The sequence below is a fragment of the Stegastes partitus genome, unplaced genomic scaffold (genome assembly GCF_000690725.1).
Source record: "Stegastes partitus isolate 25-593 unplaced genomic scaffold, Stegastes_partitus-1.0.2 Scaffold96, whole genome shotgun sequence".
Lineage (NCBI taxonomy): Eukaryota > Metazoa > Chordata > Actinopteri > Pomacentridae > Stegastes > Stegastes partitus.
In genome coordinates, this window is record NW_007577827.1 from 157,927 (window position 1) to 181,238 (window position 23,312).

The 23,312-nt window shown below is 40.3% G+C and overlaps 2 protein-coding genes across 2 annotated transcripts in view; one reads left to right on the forward strand and one right to left on the reverse strand.

The window, feature by feature from the left end:
- The window catches only part of LOC103354079 (replication protein A 70 kDa DNA-binding subunit-like), a 47,270-nt gene extending 35,056 nt beyond the window's left edge, over positions 1-12,214 (reverse strand). The window contains exons 1-7 of the mRNA XM_008277333.1: positions 12,115-12,214; positions 11,558-11,605; positions 9,266-9,344; positions 7,722-7,830; positions 7,534-7,625; positions 7,330-7,446; positions 1-28 (exon numbers count right to left, since the gene is read on the reverse strand). Coding sequence (XP_008275555.1) covers positions 1-28; positions 7,330-7,446; positions 7,534-7,625; positions 7,722-7,830; positions 9,266-9,344; positions 11,558-11,605; positions 12,115-12,147 — 506 coding nt within the window. The 5' untranslated portion in view covers positions 12,148-12,214. The remainder of the gene's footprint in view (positions 29-7,329; positions 7,447-7,533; positions 7,626-7,721; positions 7,831-9,265; positions 9,345-11,557; positions 11,606-12,114) is intronic.
- A 1,310-nt stretch (positions 12,215-13,524) lies between these two features.
- On the forward strand, positions 13,525-22,614 carry smyd4 (SET and MYND domain containing 4). Its single transcript, XM_008277334.1, has 10 exons — positions 13,525-13,684; positions 14,000-14,144; positions 14,994-15,083; positions 17,561-18,593; positions 19,542-19,808; positions 20,470-20,678; positions 20,792-20,939; positions 21,042-21,158; positions 22,001-22,124; positions 22,409-22,614. Exons 1-10 carry the CDS (start codon positions 13,548-13,550, stop codon positions 22,530-22,532), a joined length of 2,394 nt encoding a protein of 797 aa, XP_008275556.1. The 5' UTR covers positions 13,525-13,547; the 3' UTR covers positions 22,533-22,614.
- Positions 22,615-23,312: the final 698 nt, after the last annotated feature.

A 23,312-nucleotide genomic window follows, 5' to 3' on the forward strand; every position in this document is an offset into this window, starting at 1 on the left:
GCTTTTCCTGTAAATCCTCTTCCTCGACCTCCCGAAGGAAAAACAGCTGCTGAGAGATAAAATGAGTCCTTAAAGGAGTTCTCCAAATTACCAAGATGGCAATTTAATAGTGCTGAAGGAATTGATTGGTTGGCAAAGATTGGAGACAATTTTAGCAATTATTTTAATACTAATCACATTTGTCAAGCAAAGAACATTTGCTTCTTACATGTAAGGATTTACAGATTTTCTTAGTTTTATTTCACTGTAAATTAATTATGCTTGAGCATTGAATTGTTGGTTGAGCAAAAACAGCATTGTGAAGATGTTTCCTTACACTCTGTGATACCTTCTTCTGTGATAACTAGGACCAAACACTCACATCGTTTAAATTATTCTTAAATTAATGTCCAGCTCAGTTATGTTCATTATGTGGCAAAAGTAGCCTTTTGACAGTTTTCTTCATTGGCTGTATAGAGGTTTTACACATTGTAAGATATTTATTACCTCAAATATGTAACTGATAGAGCACCCACCAGTATGCAATTAGATAATACAATCTAAAACAGCTGACAAAATAATCTAGCTTCAATAAAACATTAGTGGTTTTACTATTAGCTGATCATTGGAGCTGCTGCCAAAATGATAAAATGCCAGAGAAAGTTAAACTCTCCCCACAGATCTCTCCACAGAGTTACTCAATTCCCTGTTAACATCAGTTGCCAATTAATAAAACTGTTTTTCTTCATCGAGTAAGGCTGCCAATCAATTATTAATTTCATAATTACTGTACTTGTGCCTTTCAGCCATAGGAAAAAGAATAATTAGGATTAGTTATCAGAATATCAGTCTTGTGGCCAAGACACCAAACATAGTAGTCTTAATTACATTCATGCGGCATGACCATTTTTTATTTAAACTGAATCCAAGTGAGACAAATAATTAATCTAAATAGAACAGTACATATGGACATGAATGACTGAGGGAGCCTAATTAATTGTTACACGGTTTTCATATAGCGTAATATTTAGCATTTGATTGGTACTTCAACCAATAAAATGTTGAATTTGTCACAAACTATCAGATGAAACTGAATGTGTAATAACAGGAATATGCCATTCTTTGCGGACTTGGATGACAGCATTGATAAAAATTTCTACCTTTGTTGGTTGTGTATTTAACTCAGGTCTAATTGAAATATCTCAAATCCAAATAAATCAACACAACAACTAAAAAAAGTTAAGAATAAGTTCCCTTTGTTTCTACAACACCTGCTCAGCTTTTCTGTTCTTTTTTCACTAATGAAAATGCCAGAAGACTCGAACAGTTTGGACCAGCCCACAGACTCATAAGGTGCTATCTCACCTCCCACATTAAAGTGGTATCAGCCCCATCAGTATGACTCAGGCTAAAGAATTAGCAGTTGTCAAAATATTTTTTATGCAATGCCTTGTTTTGGCATCAATGATCGGCCGTATTGAGAAACTGCATTCAGGTGGAAGAACCGTCAGGTACAAAATCTACAGAGGCCCGTCCCCTGATTTAAGCTCCTGTTCTACAGCACAACAAATACTTACCTCTGTGATACCCTCCTTCATGGGGGTGTGTATTTGTGTGTGTGTGTGTGTGTGTGTGTGTGTGTGTGTGTGTGTGTGCGTGCGCGCGTGTGTGTGTGTCATGAGCAAATTCTTCGGGGAAATCACAGACTGAACAGCTATTTTCAGGCGAGGGGTAATTAACATCAATATTCATACACACGCTATCTGGATGAAGTGTTAGAGAGAGGGAGCTGCTAGTCAAAAGAGAAGATGGGGAGCTGATAGGTAGTGGTGATGGGGGGTGAACTGGAGAACAGAGCAAAGAGAGGGGCATGGAACTTTATCAAGGATCCTTATTTTTTGAGATTAACATCAGTGCAGGCTTCTAATATGTATGCCAATAACATATTCAACAGCCCCCGTTGTTGACGAGGGGTCCGTGGTGAGGATACTGCAGGGAGACAGAGGGACAGAAATATATAGACAAGATAGAAGTGATAAATAGAGAAAGCGAATAGGAAAAAGAGCATGTAAATGTGTGTGTGTGTGTGTGTGTGTGTGTGTTTATGAAAGGGAGGAGAAGAGGGAAGGAGTTGTGAGGACAAAGGAAACCTGCAGAGAATGGTTAGTGATGAATAATGAATATTTTTTTAACCGCACTTCAGCGAGTGCAGATCTCTTTTTGGAATTTAAATATCATCTGCGAAGCAGTTTGAAGGTAGTCTATTTCAAGTGATAGGTGCTGATGAATATTTAAATGGGAATACAGAAGTGTCTGTGACTACCGTGTCATGACCTCTGACTTAACACCTTCTGCTGAAAGTATTTTTAAAAAAAAAAGACATTTCAGAATATTAATACAGTGGCTAAAACACTGTTTGTTTAATTGAGAGAGTATGATGCCAATTGTTACTGACAGGGTGTAGAAGGCATGCGTCAACAATAGTTAATGGTCAAAACATTGGAAATAATTTCTTCAAAATAGAAAATCTTTCTAACAACATCCTCCTACTCCAACGATGTCAGAGGTCAAGGTCTCTACAGAGCAGAATGCCTACAGCTGATAGCAAACGCTTTCCATTTCCAATTACACTATGCTTCCTCTGCCATCTCAGTGATTTTGAAGCTGTTTTAAAGGTCCCATATGGTGAAAATGCATTTTATCGAGTTTTGTAGTTGTTATAAACTTGGGGATGTAAAGTAAAAGCTGTTAATATATAAAGGCGTTTACTTCTGCCGTTCCTCAAGCCCCAATACAACTAGATAGCCTCCCAGCTTTGTGAGCTAGTAAGTGTTTTACTGTTACGAGCTGTTCCACACCAGGTGTATAACCAATAGTCCACTAGCAGCTGCCACAAAATCCATCAGGGTTTTTTTTTTTAACAGTTCTAGAGCTGTTTCTGCTAACTCTGCTAAAACATCACGAGCAAAGCACACTAAATGTTCTGCTGAGTGAACACAGGAGTCGTCATGATTCTTCTGAGAAACTGAAAATCCAGTAGATCACTTTTATCTCCGATGGCAATGTCACCAAAACAATAGGAAACGTCTCAGTGTTAGCATGTTGTGTAGCTAATAAGACGAAGGTTCATGTTAGCTTTGATCATATCCCCACAAGAACTCTGTGGAAACTGCAAAGCTGAAGGACATTCAGAGATAGAAGAAACAATAAAACCGATCTGAACTCAAAAAACAAGGACTGAGGCGGTTACTGTGTTTTCTTGTTGCCCTTTGTGCTTTAGTGCGACCTAAACTCTGTCAGTGTTTACATGTGTTTGCTTCTCTCCTGCTCTCTGTGCTCATATATACAGTATTTTAACACAGCTGGAATCCCAATACAGCTGTTTTTATTTACATATGTTTCTATTGTCAGATAATGGAACAGGTATGAAGTGGGGACTAAAATGCAGCCCATTAACACTACATGTCAACTAGCAGTCCCTTCAGAGCCATTTCCAATCTTCAGCTCGGCACCTGCATCAAAATACTGATTTTATGATTGCAACACTGTCTGATAGCTCACGATGCACATGAGTTAAAACCAATGGCTGTGCAGTGATATTTACATGTGAAACGATAGAGGTGTTACAAAGTCCCGATCTCACGTCTATGTGAGCTGCAGTGCATTCAACAATTTTTCCACACTGTTAACCAAAGACACAGAGAAAGTCTTCTTCCTGAAGGGGACATGGACAACAGCTGCATTTAAAGCTACACACACTGAAAAGCAATTATACAGTCATGGTAAAAGGAACCTTATATGTAATACTTGGAGCTGTTAGATTCTGACGACATTCTGACGACTTTTCATTAGTTTGCCAAAAAGGGGCCACAATACGGGACCTTTAAGGTTCGCCAATATCAAAAACACTTCTTTGTGTCTTGCATCTTAACCTGCTCTGGCATCTCTGCTGGGAGGAGCTGAGGTACAAGGAAAGATAAAGTGAAAGAACCAAAGAGCCAAGCTAACAAATGGAAGTACAGGGGGATTCAGTGTGTCGCTGGAGGACTCTGAAGTCTTTACAGAGGCTTAAACCCAGACTCTTGAAGAAAAGCGCAGCCTCCCCAGTCATTCCAACGCACACAGCTCACTGGAAACACTCGCTTTGTGGCACTTAGCAATCTTGTTAAAGCACACAAATTTATTGACTTCCCGAAAATGCAATTTACAAAAATATTGGAATCAAATCAAACCCTTAACCACATTCAGTTGGAGAAAACTTTTGAGATTTTGTGCATAAGACTTGTTTTTGGCTCTATAGAGGAATGCAAGGCCATTTCATCCACAGAACAATTAAACAGAGCAGCAGGTTTTCTGTATCTGGTGGGATCTCTGAGGTAACATGGATCAAAGGATGTAACGAGCTAAGAGTCTGATGAACTACTTAATGCAGAGCCTCGTCTTTGCTGAGTCAAATTAGTTGACTTCTCTCTCTCTCTCTCTCCGTCTGTGCATAGCTACAAGGGGATTCAGTCCACAACACAATATTCATAAAGCCATGAACTGGAGGAGACATCGGCCCACACGAGCTCCCTCAGTCACAACACGCACATACAGACGCACACCTACACATGCACAAACACACAATATACCAAGCACTCATTATCCACCCACATGCCTACATCCTCCACTGAGGAGGACCATTGGGTATGTTTCTGCCACATAACAAAATCAATGTCAATGCTGAGAGCAGTAAAACAACAGAGTGAAACAAAGGCTAAGCTAATAAAAGAAGATCCAATAAAGCACAGGCTACTTTAGGCATGATACATGGCACCAGTCGTCGTGGTAGAAATCTAACCACCATTTGGAGCCACTATTCTGTTAGAAAAATCTGGTTGGTGGTAAAACAGTGGCAGGGGTGACTTATGGACTCCTGCAGTGGCTAGCGGGCAACAAGATAGTTTCCTGCTCTGATAGCTGAGCCGTAAATATGATTAAAGTGCTCAATGTGATAAGAAAAAAAAAAAGGCACTTGAGCTGAAGCAACTGCAGTCTTCCATTCATTTAACATTTCCTGTGGCTACCTTCAACTGGTTGAAAACCACTGTGTGCCTTGTGATCGCGCTCCATCGAGTTCCTAACCCACGCTCACGCTACAGCCTTTGAACACAGAGGTGCTATGAATATCAAAGGGATGAAAACCAGGATATACTTTTTGGTCTATAGCGCTGATTGAAGTGTGGTAAGGTAAATGAGATGGGATGTGAAAATGAACAACGAACTTGATCCCAAATTATGGCTGCAGAAAAACAGTACTGAGGAGACAAAACCAGTGAGAGGACTGCAAATCATTCATCAGCACTCTTCACTCTGAGGGTACATGGCTCCCTCTGTTGTCAAGATTAGGGTGTGTAAAAATATTCTAATTTTTTCTGGAAAAAAAACTGAGCCAAAACTCACAGCAATCTAGCCAGCTGCCAACATTTCTTATTATTCTAAAACTACAATTCATGTGAACTCTGAGATGCAGAGCAGAAAAAGAGACAAAATAAGTCTTTGTGTAACGAAGAAACTAATCTTTAAAACAGTCCAAAAATATGTTAAAATAGTTGAAAATAGTCACTACCTACTTGCCTGACATCATATTATTATTACTTATAGCTATGATTATGTCCTCTATAAACAATACATTTCAAGAGTTCTCTCTGTATGCCGGCACATATAAGTAAATGAATCCTGTAACTTCTAATTACCAAAACTGCATCTGTTGACATCTAACTGCTAAATAAGGACTTGATGTTCTTGAGGTTTTTAATTCCTGTGATCTGCTGAGAAAATAAGTTCTATTGATCTATACGACATGTAATATCCATGAACACAGAGCTCGAGGGCCTCTGGGTGAACTGATTTGTTGTGTTTACGAATGATTTATTTAGAAATCTCTGTCTTGCCAGAAGTGGCTTAGGAAAACATCCACATATATTTTTGGTATTATTATCAATACTGCATGGGTACTAACACAGAGGAGAGATTTTTTTTTGTACTTGGATACCAGACCTCTGTCTGTGTTGTATATAATGTGCATCAGCTTGAAACTGATCACTTGTATATGTTTAAGCAAAGATTTCACTCTCAACATGGTATATAGTATATAGTCAGGCCCAGAGTTTAAATGGGTAATAAAAGACAACATAATAAAACATTGGTGAAATTAAAAAAAATAAAATAACCTAATAGGAGAATTTTACATTCTTAACAAATACTTCTCAATAATCATCTGACTGTCAGATCACACAAATGGGTTTAAAATGCATTAAGACCATTTATCAGAACTAGAAACTATAAAAACAGAAAGAATCATAAGATATTCTATGTCGCAACAGTTCTTGAACTAATCATCTGTGATGTGCTGTTCTGTCTGGAAACCTACAATTGTAATATTTCATCATAATCACTTTATTTTACGTCTCATTTTTAAAAAATTGCCAAAAATAAACCATTTGCAGTAACCAAAGCCTGTGAAAAAAAACTCTCTTTGGCGCAACCATGAAGCTGTGCCCAACAGTCAAGTGATTAAAAAAAAATCAAGGACTTTTGGCTAAAGTGGGCTGAACTGAAACCTGTGTTTATGCAGAGCAGACAGGAGACAAGAATCTAAACAATTCAAAATTTCAACAGGTAGACATTTATGGCATGTGGAGGCCATCTTTTTTTTATCAGTGGTAACACTAGTGGGTACTTGACAAAACTGTGAACATGTTGATGTCAGGGTTTTTCAAATTGTTGTAAAATAATAATCCTAGAAATTCAATTTTCATTTTTGTCTTTTTTTCATGATTTATGGCATTATCATACTAAACAGACATGTTTGAGTTCCTCTACTTCCAGCCATAGTTGTGCAGTTCCATAGAGGTGCAGGACTTTATACGGCAGTGAAAAATGAAGCAACGGTGAGGAAAAAATGTGACAGGGGAAAAAAAAAGGCCCTGAAACTTGTTGGAGTTCAGAGTGAATAAACACACTAAACTGTTTCCTAGCAGCTATTTAAACAACGTTATAGTGTATTATAAACCATTTATTACACAGCATTTCGAAATACTAAACAAGGAGCTTTAAAGTATATATTTGTCTTTAGTTATTGCTCCTAGCAACTATCAGCTTCAGCTTTGTGTGTTACTGTTGTTTTTTTTTATTATTTTAAAACAACAGCAACGATAATATTTTAGAGATTATGGTGGATTCGGTAAGAGATGTGGTAAAAGACAGGATTATTATCACAGTACATTTAAGCATTGGGTTGTTACACTGTCCAGCACTTATATAAAAAGACGTACAAGTATGCAGAAGCCTCTAATCGTATATATAAACCCTTGAAGTGACACTCACTGTTGTTGCTGCTGTAGGAGGTTCCAGGCACCGCCGCAGACGGAGGGGACGCTGATACAGAGGTGCTTGAAGACATCTTCTTTGGAGATGAAGACTTACCTGCAAGTCAAATAAACACCATAAGGGACCAACAGAAGCTGTTGATTAAATTTTCTATCATCATCCATACATTTAAAGCAACTTTACCATCTGAACCGTATGCAGTGGGCTCTCCAATCGTTTCTCCAGTTTCCTCAGCCGACTGTAATATCTCCATATCCATCACAATCACCACGTGCCTGAAGTACAAAAAGTAAAAGGGCAAATGCGATAACCTGCAGCAAACAGAGAATAACAGGGACGAGGAAGAAAGGAAACAAAGGAGGAAGACATACTTGCCATCTGACAATGTGTTGGTGATGGTCTTCCTCAGCACACACACACAGTTTGGTACCAGGAGGTTCTGCTCAGGCAGATTGTTCAACTGGGTGGCCAGCAGGAAGGCTACAAACACAAATACATGCATGACAAAAGTTTCTGTTAGGCTGGGTGAGATTTTATCTTTATCCAGACTCCTCACCTGTAGAGTCCACCAGGAGTCTATTCTTTATCCAGTTCTTTTGGCATTGCGTATACTCCCTTTAGGCTCTACCTTTCACAAATACGGCATTACATTCCACTGTTACACAGATGAGTCACACGTCTATTTGCTGCTTTAACATCACACGGCCCTGGAAGGCCTTACTGTGTGGCCTGAATGGTGCTAATTTTTCCTAATATAAATTAACAGAAAACAGAGGTTATGCTTCTTAGAGCCCCTGACCTCGACGTGACCCTTAGAGCAAACTTCTGCACTTTGGGTGCCTACTAACGTGGGAGTGATCTTTGACAACATTTGACAAATCAGTGCAGTTTTCAGGGCTGCTTTCTTTTAGATAAAAATCTTGGCGAAGGTCAAGCCTTTTCTCTCCTTCGCTGACTTTGAGCAGGTCATTCACACCTTTATTTCATCCAGGCTCGACTAGTTTTTCTCAGGTCTCAGGAACTCTGGTTTCTTGTCTGCTCCAAGTGGCATAGAACCCAGATTTTGCCTATACTGACTGTTAGATTTATTTAAAATTCATTTTGATATAATCTGTTTTGTTTTGAAGTGTTTAAATGGGTGAACACTTCCCTGCCACCATGTGTTTTTATTTTAACTTTGCACACTCCAACAGGATCACTAAGGGTCTGTTGATCAGAGTCTCCTGGTTGTCCCACGGTTCAGATTAAAGCATAATGGAGAAGTGGCCTTTACAGCAGCTGCAACTTACTGCTTCACATCAGGACCTCACTAACACTTGACATTTTCACAACCTGTTTGAAAACCGAGTCTTATTCTTCGGCTTTTAAAACCAGTTGGAGTTTTGATATTTGCTTTAACTTGTGTTGTTTTACAGTTTGATTGTTTGTTTTTTTTTGACGGTTATTCATGTATTTGTATTGCACTTTGGGTGGAAGTCCCCTGACCTGACCTGACCTGACCTGACCTGACCTGCCTTGATTTGACAACACATACATACCTAAAAGATGCAGCATATTACCTATGGCTGACGCTTGATTTTCTTCTAAGGTGCAAATTCTCTTGCACACTACTGTTCCACATGTGGTGTCTGACACACTACCCCCAATAGGCTGATTCTTTTTGGCTTCGTATCCTCTCACAGACGTCTGAGATATTCTACTTGCTTGAATAAACTTTTTTATATATCAATAAGACGGTATCAGTGGAGAATTTCTTCAGCATCTTCACATCATTGCTACACAATAAACAACACACGTCATGACATATTGTTTTAATTTAGGACATCACACTTTTGGATCTTGCTAGTACAACATCAGGACCTATACAAACTACACCCACAGTCCAAAAGCTTTTTGGTTACTGCAAGATACTCACAAGACAAAGAGTGCTGACCATCACTCATCATAAGCCGGAACCTGGGTGGACCTGCGGCATTCTTGATCTTCCTGATGTTCTGACAAACAAAGAGGGAAGGAAGGATTTCATAAGAAAAAACAAAAAAATCTTATCATGAAGACACATTAATATAATAAACTGACCCACTCTGTGTAAACTGGACAGTCATCAACTGTTATTGTAGGAGACATACAGGTTGAAAATGAGGAGCACGGTGGGCTTGAGTGTGTGTGTGTGTGTTGCAGAGGCGGTGGTTCACGTGGGAGTAGGTGTGTACGCGTGCAGAAGTGTGTGTGCATAAAGGTGTGCACTCACCTGTGACACAGAGGAGAGAGTCAGGGTTAGGTAGTAGCCGTAATGTTTGTTGACCGCTACCCACTCATTCACTCATCTCTTTTTTATCTATTTAATCCGCTGGTTTTCATTTTTCCATTTATCCATCTTTGCTGCGCTGTGATAGCTCTGTGCTGTTTGTCATAATAAATGCACCAAAAGCATCTTTTGATCTCAGCGTATCTGTTATCATAGCCTCCTAGCGCGTCACAAATCTGCGAATCTGAGGACCCAACCTCATACTCTCAGCAGCTGAAAGGTTTGTTTTGGACGCAGCAACAGTTATTAAAAAAACAAACAAACATGTAAGTGCATTGCAATTATTCAAATTCTGAAGCCGATATTAGATTTTCTTTTTTGTCATTTTGTCGTTTCTTAAATTTAGGGTGACAGTACGGACAAAGACAAGAAATGTGGAGGAAGAGAGGGGCACGGCAAACACTAATAGTTTTAGTACAGGAAAGGGCTGCACAACATATTGTTTCAGCACCAACACTGCAAATTACACATGTGCAATAAAGAAAGACAAATTAACTCAAACACATCCAGCTACAACCTTTTTTTTGTTGTTTGACACACAAGAAAACTTGCATGGCTCTCATTTTCCATGACTAATCCACAACAGGAGTCTTTTCTAACTAATATTTAAGGGCTCTTGGCATGAAAAAACCCAAAACAAAACATTATTACCAAGACTCATCTTATTGACAAGCAGGCTCCACACATGCACAGTTGCATGGAAATATTTTTGGCTACAGAAAGGATGACATTGACATAAAACAGGTACTCTAACAGCCTTGCAGATGTTGCAAACACACAACTTATTAGTTTCACTATTTAAATTAGCAGAACGAATTGGGTGCCTGGTCAGCGGGTAGGGCAGGCGACCCATGTACAAGGGCTACAGTCCCCGACACAGCGGCCCGGGTTCGATTCCACCCAGCGGCTCATTTGCTGCATGTCATTCCCCCACTCTCCTCCCCACGTTTCTCTGTCTATCTTTGACTGTCACGATAAATAAAGGCGGAAAAGGCCAAAAGTAAATCTTGAAAAAAGCAGAACGAAGCCACCACAAATAAAGTTATTCAAGTCAAATTACTGTATTTTCAATATAGCCACATACAATGAAGGGGAAAAAAATGCAATAATCAGCTTTTTTCAAAATTATGCAGCCTTTGAGCAGAGTTTGGGTTTTAAGTGGGCAGATGGGATTGACTCATTTTGTGGTGTTCATCAATCCATAACTTCTTTTACCCAAGGCGTAGATCCTTGAAACAGGGACCACGTGAGGAGAGCTTCCTCAGATGTGTCTGTGTCAAATTAGAGCTCTCTAGGTACAACGGAGGCGGAACAGGGACCAGTGAAATAGAGGTTTTGACCAATTCACTTTAGTGGGCAGATGGGATTGACTCGCTTTGTAGTATTCATCAAGCCATAACTTCTTTTATCCACGTTGTAGATCCATGAAACCTGGACCAAATTTGGAGACCATCCTCAGATGTGTCTGTGTCAAGTTAGAGTTCTCTAGGTACAACGGATGCTGAATCACAAGGGTTCCAAATGCCATAAGACCAATTTTACTTTAATATCACATTATTTGCAAATTGCTGCACTCCAGGGTTATGAAAAGAAAAAAAACCCTTTTATTTCCAAATAACATGAAAGAAGCAGGGTTTGACGCTATGAGGATAAATGTTGAGAGTTTATATAAACTTTTTCACAGTGGGTTTGTCAGTGCTTACAATGAAGTAGTAATAGATATTTATATGGTTTTGCATTAATAAAAATCAAGTATCTCAGCTGGTCATAAACTAAATTCACTAGAATAACAAGAAAACAAACTCCCGTAACTGATTTCTTCATCATACTTTACGACGCCCCAGTAAATGTCAGTATCTTAATATCATAGTTCACATGCTGTGACAGAGATTGACTTACCAGCAGCTGCAGCACGGGGTTGTTCACCGGTACACCTTTGAACAGGGCCTGGACAGTAACACACATTGACTCGTTAGTACCTGATGCCTGACCTCATCCTGTCCCATCACATCATCATGCAGCTAATGCAAAGTTACAGTCTGCTGGATATTAATGAAGTGGCACTGATTTTGTACCGCCCCTGCAGGTGAACTTTAATGGGTAAACACAAGTGAACTACACACGACCCTGCTGTTGCTGCTTCTATGAACACCAACTATTTGGGACGCAGTGGCCTTAAAACTCTAACCTCGCAGTGCCTGGTTCTATGTCAGAAATGAACCAAGGCTGAGTTTATTTCATCACCATAGAAACTTAACATTGCACTCTTTCTTCCAACAAGAGCAAAGTTGAAACAATTTCATCTGTTATTGTTTACGCAGCTGTTAAAATCACGTTAGCTCACAGTGCTAACAGCCCAAGTAAGGTAGCGCTACGTGGCTGAATAATACCGACTTCTACACGTCGAGTCAAAAGAATAAAAACCGCAAGTCAGTCGCAATAATAGTTGTGCTTACTTCAACCGCCCCCTGTGTGAGTTTTACACTCATTTCGCCTCTGTGAAGTTGTTCTCAAAACCAGCAGACTTCAGCTTTTCTCATGCGTACTTCAAGGCAATGGTATGGCACGTATCGCGAGAGAAGCGACGCAAACGAGACTTTCGATTTGACAGTGGAAAGCTGCGTTAATGTGGAACACTTAGGCCTCCAAAATAAATGAGCAAATTTGATAATGCCACTCAAGATGAGAAAAAAACGCAGAAAAATAAGTATATTCACTTGAGTATTATTCATAGGTAGAAATTTGAGCTACTCTACTTGATAATTTCCATTTTGTTCTACTCTGTGCATCTACTCCACTGAGGAAAATGTGAGTTTCAATCATCTTTCATGCAAAACATATGAGACAATACATTTGTAAAATAAACATTAAGTATAACAAGGGACATTTTGTTATAAATTTAAATCAAAAATGCTATATATGTATATAACAGTGCAATAAAAATAAAATCTGTATAATTTCATATCAAAACATTTGAAGTGCAAACTAATGAAATAGGAACGTACTCTAGCCTTATTTGTAGCTGCAATTAGGAATATAAAAGGCGTCAGATTCTGAATGCAAAATGTGAAAACTAATCAGGCTTAAAAACACAATGCCACCTATCCATGAACCAAGCATTCTGGCTTTGCAATTAACAATTACAAGAAGCATTCACAGCAATGTAAGCAATAGCAACAAATTCTACCTCTAAAATAACTTCACCCTTTCACAACCTCAGGAGAGAGCTTTGTGACAGTGAATTTCAGAAAAAGTTCCACTGTATTTAATTGGTTTATTTTCAGATGAACAAGGGTGACATTTTTCATAACTTTTTAAGTCAGTCTCTGGTAACTGATTAGACCTCTAAAAACTCGTAAAAAATAATTTCCTCCTGCCTTAAGATTGCTGATCTGTAACCCCACGCTGTTGTTTTCTCTAGAATAAGCATATTTATTAAATCCCTGCCTCTTTCGCCACCCACCCTTCCCCACTTGCTGCAGCTGGAGCACACCAGCTCACATATAGCTCTGCTGAAACACAGTAAAACTACTCTTTGTTGCACAATGACAAGTTATAATAATGAGCCATACATGAGCCATGGTGTTGGCTGCTTATTTCATTCATGATATGTCTTCTAGCATATAGAAACACATCACACGAACATAATAACACAGTAAAACTAGAGTCTTTATATTTTGATATATTGGATTTTCATGGACAGCTGTAGGTGTGGAGAGTGTGGGTTTTATTGTGAAAATTATTACCGGAAACGCCTTTCTGATCCGCGCTAACTTGACGGAGGCGCTCTGACAACAGCCTGCGTGGGACTCGCTGCGAGCAGGCGTGAAACAGTTTGAAAACAAACCCAGAAGTGTCCTCCGGTGCTGCTGCGGTTTGGTTGTAGCTCATGATGGATATTCCGTGCGTCCAGTGGCAGGACCACGTTGCACAGAAATGGACCGGACTCGACCCGGAGCTGCAGGAACAGTTTGCATCCCTGCGTGAAATAGATGATGTGTTTCAATGTGCTTTAGGTCTGACAACGTGAGTAGCTAGCTAACTAGTGTAGCACCAGCATCTAAGCCTCATCTGATTAATCTGGCACCACTTACTAAGTGAAAGCACTGGAGCTATAAATTATATGCAAATCTGACTCTGGTGATTAATCCTGAGGGGATAATGAAAGCTCTTGAACCAGTTTTCTGTCATCTACACTATCAAAAGTCTATATATACTCCACGATTCTTTGATTTTGTCCTTAAGTTCACATCTTTAAATGGGATTCTGGTTTAGCTGCAGAGCTCAAAGGGTTTCCTGTGTTTCTGCATGTTCTTTAATTGTTTTCTTTGTGTTTTCCAGTCAAGATGATGTGGACTTTTTGCAGTCTGTTTCTGCTGGATATTCAGTGCAGAAGGACACAGAGGAAGCAGCCAAATGCAGGGAGAGGGGTAACTCCAGCTTCAAGGCTAGAAACTACACTGCAGCCGCTCTGCACTATTCACAGGTGATTTGAAAATGGTGTTGGATTGTTTGATATTAGCCAGAAAATATAGACAAGTCCATACTGATGGATACTAAACACAAATATAAACACAGCATGTAATATTTGATTTAATCCTAGGTACATAACATAAGGATTTGGCATCTCTATAACAAAAGGGCATCATGAAATAACCAAGTAATGCACTATTTTGGAAATGATAATGGTCAAAGTTGCCAGATATTTTGTGGGTCAGGATCAAGCCCATCCAGAGCTGTCTGAATTAGTTTTAGTCGACAAATGGTGGAGCGGTTGACATTTAGGTGCCTGGCTGCAGCCCTTACTGATGTGCCAACATCCAGCCGCCAGCAACCTGTTCTCATCCTCCTCTTGTCATCTGTGGCATCGTGTCATTTAAATTACTGGTAAGCTGCCTTTAAAGGTGGCCTTTTATAGTCACTGGTGATGTAGTGGAGGAGCTCAAAGCATTTCCATTCTGCAGTATTACAACATACTAAATCTTACTCTGGCATACTATATATGACAGTAGTTTAAATACTGGAACAAACCTATTGTCTTTCCTGTGCACAAGTCACTAAATTGAACCCTTTTCTCACCATAACAACAGAAATTACATTTTAAACTTTGCATCTAAGTCAGAAAATAAGCCCATTTGCATGCTGTGTTTATATTTTTGCTCAGTGTAGTAGCAGTTCTGATGCAGTACAATGGTTAGTAAGTACCAAACAGTAAGTATTCATCAGATAGTAGTGTAAAAAATGCACGTACAGCAGTATTCCATAAACGTGGCACTCATCCCAGCCCTAATTAACATGCATCAACACCCAGCTTCTCCGTCTCCTGTCATGACAGGGCATATGTTTCGCTCCCCAAAGTTCGGAGCAGCTGTCGTTGTGCTACGCCAACCGCTCTGCAGCGCTCCACCATCTGCAGCACTACCAGGTGAGACGCTGCCATCTCTAGCAATTAAACGATAAGTTCATCATTAAAACCCGTTTCAACCAGCTCTGCTTAGCTGTTGGCTGAAAACGGGCCTGTAGGTGTTTAACAAATTGTGTCATTACGTGATTAATTTGAACGACACTTGACTGCAGGGATCCCACGGGGAACATTTCTAAAAAAAAAAACGTATGTAATTAGTATCCTCGTGTAGTGTTTTTACTGAAGTCCACACAAATAGACGACGATTTTCGAAAACATACAAGTGATTTTATGATAATGTTGATGAAGCTACTCTAATTCCCCCCTCCTTGTATTCCCCACTATGACGTCTTGGTAATGAGCTGTTCCAAGAATGAGATGTCATGGAGAGATTACTGTACATATTCAGGTACTTCTGGAACCAGTGACTCATCTTCCATAATGGCTTATTTAATTGAAGTCTATTGTCGTCATGATTAGCTGATCGACTCAGCCTTGTTCCACTAATTTCTTCTCATGTAATAAACCGAGTCAGACGCAGCCATTTATGTGTTATTTGTGCAACTTGGACACGATGACGCCACACACGACTTCTGAAATGTGAAGGGTAATCAGTGATTAAGTGGCCTTTAGAAGCTTATATGAATGCAAATGTCACAGTGTTTACTCCTCCCTTCAGATTTCAAAGACCTGGCTCAGTAGTATAAAGTAATGGAGCAGGTGTACTCAGTTCCTGTATTTTGGTAGAATATTGGGTACTTTTACTTGAGTATTTCTATGTAATGCTGCTTTATACTTCCACTCCACTACATTCCACAGAGAAACATTCTACTTTATTCTCCACTACATTTGTCTGACAGCTTCAGTTACTTTTAACTATTTTACACAATGGGTATTAGAACAAGCCTTTAAAACACATGCAATGTTCAAATGACCCAATAGCTCACCAGAAATCAAAGATTACAGAGAAAGCTCATAACCTGAAAAAACATTAGTGGATCAGAACTTTGTTTTTCTTCTTTGCTGCCCCGTGAATCATCTCGACCCATCAGATTTATCTGCTGTTCCTTTATAAAAGCGAATGTAAAGTAGTTCAAACCTGCAGCAGCTACAACAGTAACATGCTGCTGACACACACATGCTTCACCATATATAACACTGGGTCACAAAAAAATATTTTTTTGAAGGTGTCTAGGATTTTATAAACTGATTTAGGACATTTTTGCAACGCTGAATCCAAAAATGACATCTGCTTTTCTGTATCAGGTCAGGTTTTTATGCCAACTCGATTAAAAAAAAATCGATTGTGCCACTAAATCGATTACATTTTTTGACATTAGTGATTGATTTATTTTAGTATTTTTCACATAAAATCGGATTTTAGAGGAAAAATTTTATTTTCAAATCCTTTCCATAAGCTAAATGATCCAAAAGTTGATGAGCATAAACTTTTGGAAGGTAAATACAAGTAAACTGCATGTTTCATCAGCATTGCTCAAAATTCAGGGCTTGAACTTGCGCTTCTTGGAACTCCTGGAATGATCAGCAGCAGGTATATCTCTCTTCAGAGTCCAGCAGTAATCAGCCATCATGACTTGCTTTCCAGCGTCCCTGATACCTGGTCTCCATCTCTTTCTGATAAAATCACGTGACTCTAATGTGTTGTTCAGAAACCAGGGGATAAACTTTCTGTCTAAATTTAATTCACCTGCAAATGTTTATAGTATCAACTTGTTAAGGTTTCAGAATTTGTTAATTTCAGGAAATAGAAAAATAATTTTGTATGATACAAAGCATAGATACCCACACATGTACATAAAAATGTAAAAAAAAACAGTGCATTTGGTGACAAATCAAAATTTTGACTTCATTGAGCAAAACCAATGTAATATTTGGATTCAGAACATTGCAATTGTCCAAAATCAGCTAAAAAACTGTGACACCAAAATGGGTGTAGACCAGTGTAATCTGATATCATATGTGATAATCTACCAGTCACAGTGACTGAACCAGTGCTTTTACTTTATTACTTTAGCTACATTTGGCTGATAATACTCATGTAAGTTTCCTTCAGTTGGGTTTTCCATGCAAAAAATCTACTTTAATTGCAATCATCTCAACCTCGTTTAACAATCCAGCTTATTTTGTGAGAGTAGGAAAGTTCACACAGTGGCCATAGCTAAGCCAAGAAAACCTAATGTCCTGCAGTCATTTATTTTTAAGGAAAACATCTTTAACTACCTACCTTTTTTATGGCAGAGAAGCTCACTTTCCATGCAAAACCTTGTAACAGCTTATGACTCGTCCTGGCTCATCTGTACGAGCTGTAGGACGTCTTCACAGCATTCTGTAGTGTCCAACAGAAATGAATTCTTTCTCAGCCTTCTCATCTCAGCGTCTCCCAGTTTTGGCTTATATAAGCTACAACACAGACTTAATCAGTTTGTAAGTCGGTCATGTTTATGGTTTTGCTCACAATCTGTTTCTGTTTTCTACAGGAATGCCTCGATGACATTGACAAAGCCCTGAAGAGTGGCTATCCCTCTCATCTGGTACACAAACTGCAGGACCGTCGCACGCTGTGCCTTGAACGCCTCTTTGTAAAGGCAAAAGAGGAAGATCATAGTGCTGCCTCAAAGAATCCTGAAGGTTCAGGCAGAGTAAAAGCACCATCTGTTGGGCCTCTCATATTTGGGATTTGTCCTCAAGCTGCTGTTGGCTCCAGCGTGGAAAAAGGTCGACACCTGGTGGCGACAGAGAGAATAGTAGCTGGGCAGGTGATCCTCATGGACAGGCCGTACAGCTGTGTCCTCATACCGGGGATGGAGGAGGCGAGAGGAAAAGGAGGAAGGCAGGACATGGAGAGGGAAGTGTTGTTTGGAACCGAGTGCAGACGCTGTCACCGGTGTTTGGCTGAAACACTGTGTCCTGTGCCATGTAAGGGATGCAGCTACAGCCGATACTGTTCAACCAGCTGCCAGCAGGAAGCCTGGGAGGAACATCACCGCTGGGAGTGTCCGCTGGGAGCGGATCTGATGGCGATGGGTGTGATTTCACAGCTTGCTCTGAGGGTAACGCTAAAGGCAGGATTAAATGGCGTCCAAATGGCAAGAGAGCCAATCAGAGGCGAGCACAAGAAGTCAGAGCCAAGCTGTGTTAATCATGACTCCAGTGATTCCAATCAATGTCATTCAGATCAGCCTGATTCTTCTATTTCATACTACGGGGACTCTTACCTCAGTGTGTTTCACTTACTGCACCACATAAATCAGCACGGCCCAAGACTGTGCTTCCTGTCTGCTGTCACTGCAGCAACACTCTACCTGAAGCTCAGCAAAGCAGGACCTCCACCTGCATCCTGGTGCCTTAGTAAACCCTCAGCTACAAGCAGCCAATCAGAGCACGGACCAGACGAGGAGGGAGGTAATGCAGATTGGGACTCAGAGCTGTGGCTGCTGGGAAGTGCAGTTCTGCGGCACCTCCTGCAGCTGAGGTGTAACGCCCAGGCGATCGTCACGCTGCAAGATACAGGTGACTCTGTCACAGATTTCACAAGTGTTAACACCATGTTTCAAATTGAGCTTTGTCACAATATACAACTGTAACAGCGTCTCAGAGTCAGAAACATCAAAGCAGAGTGTTCCCTCTTTTGATCTCAAGTGTCACATCAATGAAGCGTTTCAGTGCATCAGGCGGAAAAAGAAGGATGACACAACTACAGATGATTCTACAGGCATGGAAATATATATATATATATATATATATATATATATATATATATATATATATATATATATATATATACCAGCTCATAGTGTGACAAGACAACAAAATACTTTCAGAGGAAGATTTGCACTGTTATGACTTTGCAGAGTTGTATTTTTTCCGTCTAGCTCTGTAACATAACCATAGTTATACAACCAAGTGTAAAATGAGGGAGAATGAAGTTATGAAAAGGAATTTCATCCGTCTGCTTTTGAAGTCTGCAACTAATCATTATTTTGATTTTGATGTTAATTATTGTGCTGATCATTCATTATTAAGTCTTTAAAATGTCAGATAATGATGCTGGGGGTAACCTGACAGACTAGTGGCTTGGGCACATACTTTCTGAAAAGAAAAAAGAAAAAAAGCAGAGAAAAAAAAACATCTGGGAAAAAAAAAAAAAGCTTTCGGAACCCAAGCTGACATATTTAAACTGTTTGTTGTGTCTGTCTAGCATTTCACAAACTTTAACATAAAAGAAGTCAGAAGAAGTGAGTTTGGTGTATTTTTGCTTAGAAATGACTTTCAACCACTTATCTAAGTGTTGTTGATTACTTTTTCTAACTGATTCAGCTCTACAGCAATTGTAGCCATGCTCACACTGCAGCACAGTCCACTATAGAGGAGGCGCATTTTTAATAGCTGCACCTTCAGCTATGAATTTGTTTCAGTCACGCAATGGGCTTTAGTTTCTGTTTTGTTTGCCTCTCACAGGAGCAGCAAACTCGCCGGTGCAGTCAAGCCGGGAAATTCGCATTGCCACGGCCATGTTCCCAACTCTGAGTCTCCTCAATCACTCCTGCTGTCCCAACACCAGCCTGGTGTTCAGCACTGGAACGAGTGCTGATCCCTGTGGTTCGGATGTTTCTGCAGACGTCACTGAGAGCGTAGCTGAGTATAAACATGAGGCCCGTGGAGTCACTGTTACAGTCAGAGCGGCCAAAGTTATCTCTCCTGGACAAGAGATCCTACACTGCTATGGTGAGATATGAATACGTTTGTTATATTAACACCTGCATAGATCAGAATCATTTTGATTTGAGAACAATGGGTGCAAAATTTGCTGCAAGGTGGCACGGTGGTTAGCACACCCAGGACCTTTCTGCGTGGAGTTTGCATGTTCTCCCCATGCAGCGTGGGTTCTCTCTGGGTTCTCCAGCTTCCTCCCACACAGTTCAAAAACATGCTGAAGTTAACTGGTGATTCTAAATTGTCCGTAGGTGTGAGTGTGTTTGGTTGTCTGTCTCTAAGTGTAGCCCTGTGATAGACTGGTGACCTGTCCAGGGTGTCTCCTGCCTTCACCCTAAGTCAGCTGGGATAGACTCCAGCCCCCCACGACCCCAGTGAGGATTAAGTCGTATATAGATGATGGATGGGTGCAAAATTCTAACTTTTTATGGAGGATTTGAAATCTCTTAGTGACTGAAATTAAAGGTTTATCTTTGTAAAAACTGTGCAGATAATTTTGTCAAAAAAGAAATCCCTAAAACATAATCACAACATTGACATCAAGGGATTATTCAGCAGGACAGCACTTTCCACTGAAATGAGGTCATTTGCAGTGTGGTTCTGTAACCATCTCATCTTGATTTACACATAACTTATGCTGCTGTAACCAACCATTCACATCTTTCTCCCTCAGGTCCTCATAGCAGCAGGATGGTGACCCAAGAACGCCGGCGTCTCCTGCATGACCAGTACTATTTCCTGTGTCAGTGTGAGGCCTGCAGCGTACAGCAGCAGCAGGAGGAGGAGGTGGAGGTGGAGGATGGAGGACAGCAGTGGCCGGGTGCTGGAGGCGATCCACAGGAGTCTGGACTCCTGTGCTGCAAGTGCAAAGGTTATCTCAAAGTACGTGATCACTGGTGCTTTAACAATATTTTTAAACAAGTAGTCATGATTAATTGTGCTGTACATTTGTGAAATTGTGCTTTGAGATTTGAAACATTTTGTGTGATTTTCAGAAAAGCGGCAACAAGAGCGAAACTATATTTTTCTGTTTGCGGTCATCCTGCGGTCATCGCATGTCTTTGTCTGAGGTGAGCCGCGGGCTGCAGGAGATCAGGGTGGACCTGGAGAAAGCCGTGGCACTCATGGAGAGAGACAGACCAGGTGCTTGTAGAAAAAAATACATCGAACTGTTGATAGAATATGCATATACTGTAATGTATCACCGTCATCTCCATGTTATTGTTCTGCTCTCGTCTCCTTCAGGTGAGGCCATGAAACTGCTGAAAAGGACTCAGTGTCAGTCTGGACTGATCCTCGCAGAGAAACATCCGCTACAGGGGGAGCTGGCTGACGCTACAGCCAGAGCGTACGCTACAATGGGTGAGAACAATGATGTATTCACTCCTTTAAGTACATTTACCTTCACTACGAGAGTTAGTGGGTTGTGTTTGAGCTCTGTTCTGTTTATCTTCGTATATGCTCATGAAAACGAGGTTAGCCTTCTATTGATCCCTACTAACAATGCCACCTGAAGGTAAACATGCATCTCCACCAAGCAGAAGGGACAGTAAGTCCGTCTGTTGTTCATTTTTTTGTCCTTTTTGTAGACAAGAGCTACGTCCTGAGAAATATAGCACCTTACATAACATGTACATGAAACATTTCTAAACCATGAATAAACAAAACAGTAAATGGCATTAATGGACATTTCTCCTGACTGGTTGAGCATGTTCACGCTAACTTCAAGGAAGGTCTGGTTCTAAAACACAGTGCACTCATTTTTTAAGGGTTCACCTAGTGATGGGTCAGACTAGTTAAATTCATTACAGCTCTTTTTGTAATAATGTATTTTAAGATATGTTCTTCTATCACTAACTTTATATGTCTTTGTGCAGAAAATATAAACATTATTTTTCCAAGCAATAATGTGGCAGCTGAAGGAATATTTTTAAGCAAGAAATAACCAAAAACAGGCACAGCAGCAGCAATTTAATAGAAGAGCAGTACTAAGAGCTGGCGAACAAGCAGAGTGATGATTGGCAGCTTGTTGTTGTGATCATCAGCTAGATATGCAGCCAAATCCAGGAAACCAATAACAGAATTCTCAGACACCCCGGGGAGTCAAATAAATCATTATGACCCTTAGCTCTGCATCGTCAAGACTGGAGGTTTTTATTTTGCAGTCTTCTTACTGCTTTGTTTCTTTTCTGCTGTATCTGCAGGTGACTGGAAAAATGCAGCATCCTATCTGGAGCGAAGCGCTGTAGCTATTGGCTCCCAGTATGGAGAAGACAGCATTGAACTGGGTCGACAACTCTTCAAATTAGCTCAGCTGCACTTCAACGGGTGAGTAAGGTGTACAAACACTAAAGAAACTTCAAGCTCAACATCTGGTGTTATACGTGAAGCCACGTCGCAGCTGTGATTGCTTAAACTTTGAACACTACATTTAATACGCTGAAAAGCTCCACCTGAATCTTTGCGGTTCATCCATCTACCCGTCACTTATACCCATTTTATCCAGTAGAGGGGTCAGGGAGAGGCTCGTAACTTTCGCAAGTTTTATAGTTTTGACTGACGTTGTTAGCAGAAATAACAGCGCTGTGTTTTTTCCCGTCTCCTTCACTCAGCGGCGCCAGAGGCCCGGTCCTCTCTGTCATCCCCAAGGTCAGACGACTCCTCTGCCTTCACTGTGGCCCTCACTGCCATGAATTACAGGAGCTGAAGGCCATGGAGGACTGCCTACGGGGGTAGTTTTAAATAAACACAGCAGTGGACATTTGCAAAATATAATTACACTTTTGTACTCCTGATTAAAATATGTGACATTTTCTGATTGTGGGCCTTTTATGTTATTGTTTTAGAAGCGACGTGTACATCACAGCTACCAAATGTTCACAGCTATAGATACAGTCCATAGGTGGCTCTCTGACCTCTTGGTGTCAGACTGTATCCATCAATAATTTCAATTTCATGCTTCAGTGGTGGACTTGCAGTGTGAGGCAACCTATCCACGAGGTACTTCCAGGTCCAATTGTACTCCTGTAAGCGAAACAGGAGTAAATGTTTGTTTTAAATGATTGTGGATTTTTCCGCCTAACAAGAAAATATGTAAACTGTAGCAAGTTAATCAGTCTATAAAATCTGCAAATACCCTCAGCTCCTACATATAGGTAGCCTTCTGACCTTTAGATGGCAGCAGTTATTCACTGACTAATTCAATTTCATGCTTGAATGGCTGGAAAGCAAGATGTAGCTTTGACTCTTGAACCTACAGTGTACACCCCAAAGTCCTCCAAGACCTTCAGGTCCTCATATGTCAGCTCTTTTACAGCACTAATGTTTTGTTCCTCTCTCGACATGTAATCAATTAGTAACCCTGACTGTGTGTTGAGGATAAACGAGGTGCAAACACTAGCGTGCCACATAAGTAGTTAAAAAATAAGGGGTCAGAAAACTGTATGTGCTGCTGTAAAGGTTAATTCATTTTTAGTGAGGAGAGAAAGCTCATGTTGAGCAAAGACAATAAAGTCT

Excerpts from the sequence above, each read along its gene's own strand:
- smyd4 (XM_008277334.1), top strand. The coding sequence starts at position 13,548 with ATGATGGATATTCCGTGCGTCCAGTGGCAGGACCACGTTGCACAGAAA. Across the intron at positions 15,084-17,560 it reads ACCATCTGCAGCACTACCAG|GAATGCCTCGATGACATTGA; the intron begins GTGAGACGCTGC and ends TGTTTTCTACAG. Across the intron at positions 19,809-20,469 it reads AGAGATCCTACACTGCTATG|GTCCTCATAGCAGCAGGATG; the intron begins GTGAGATATGAA and ends TTTCTCCCTCAG.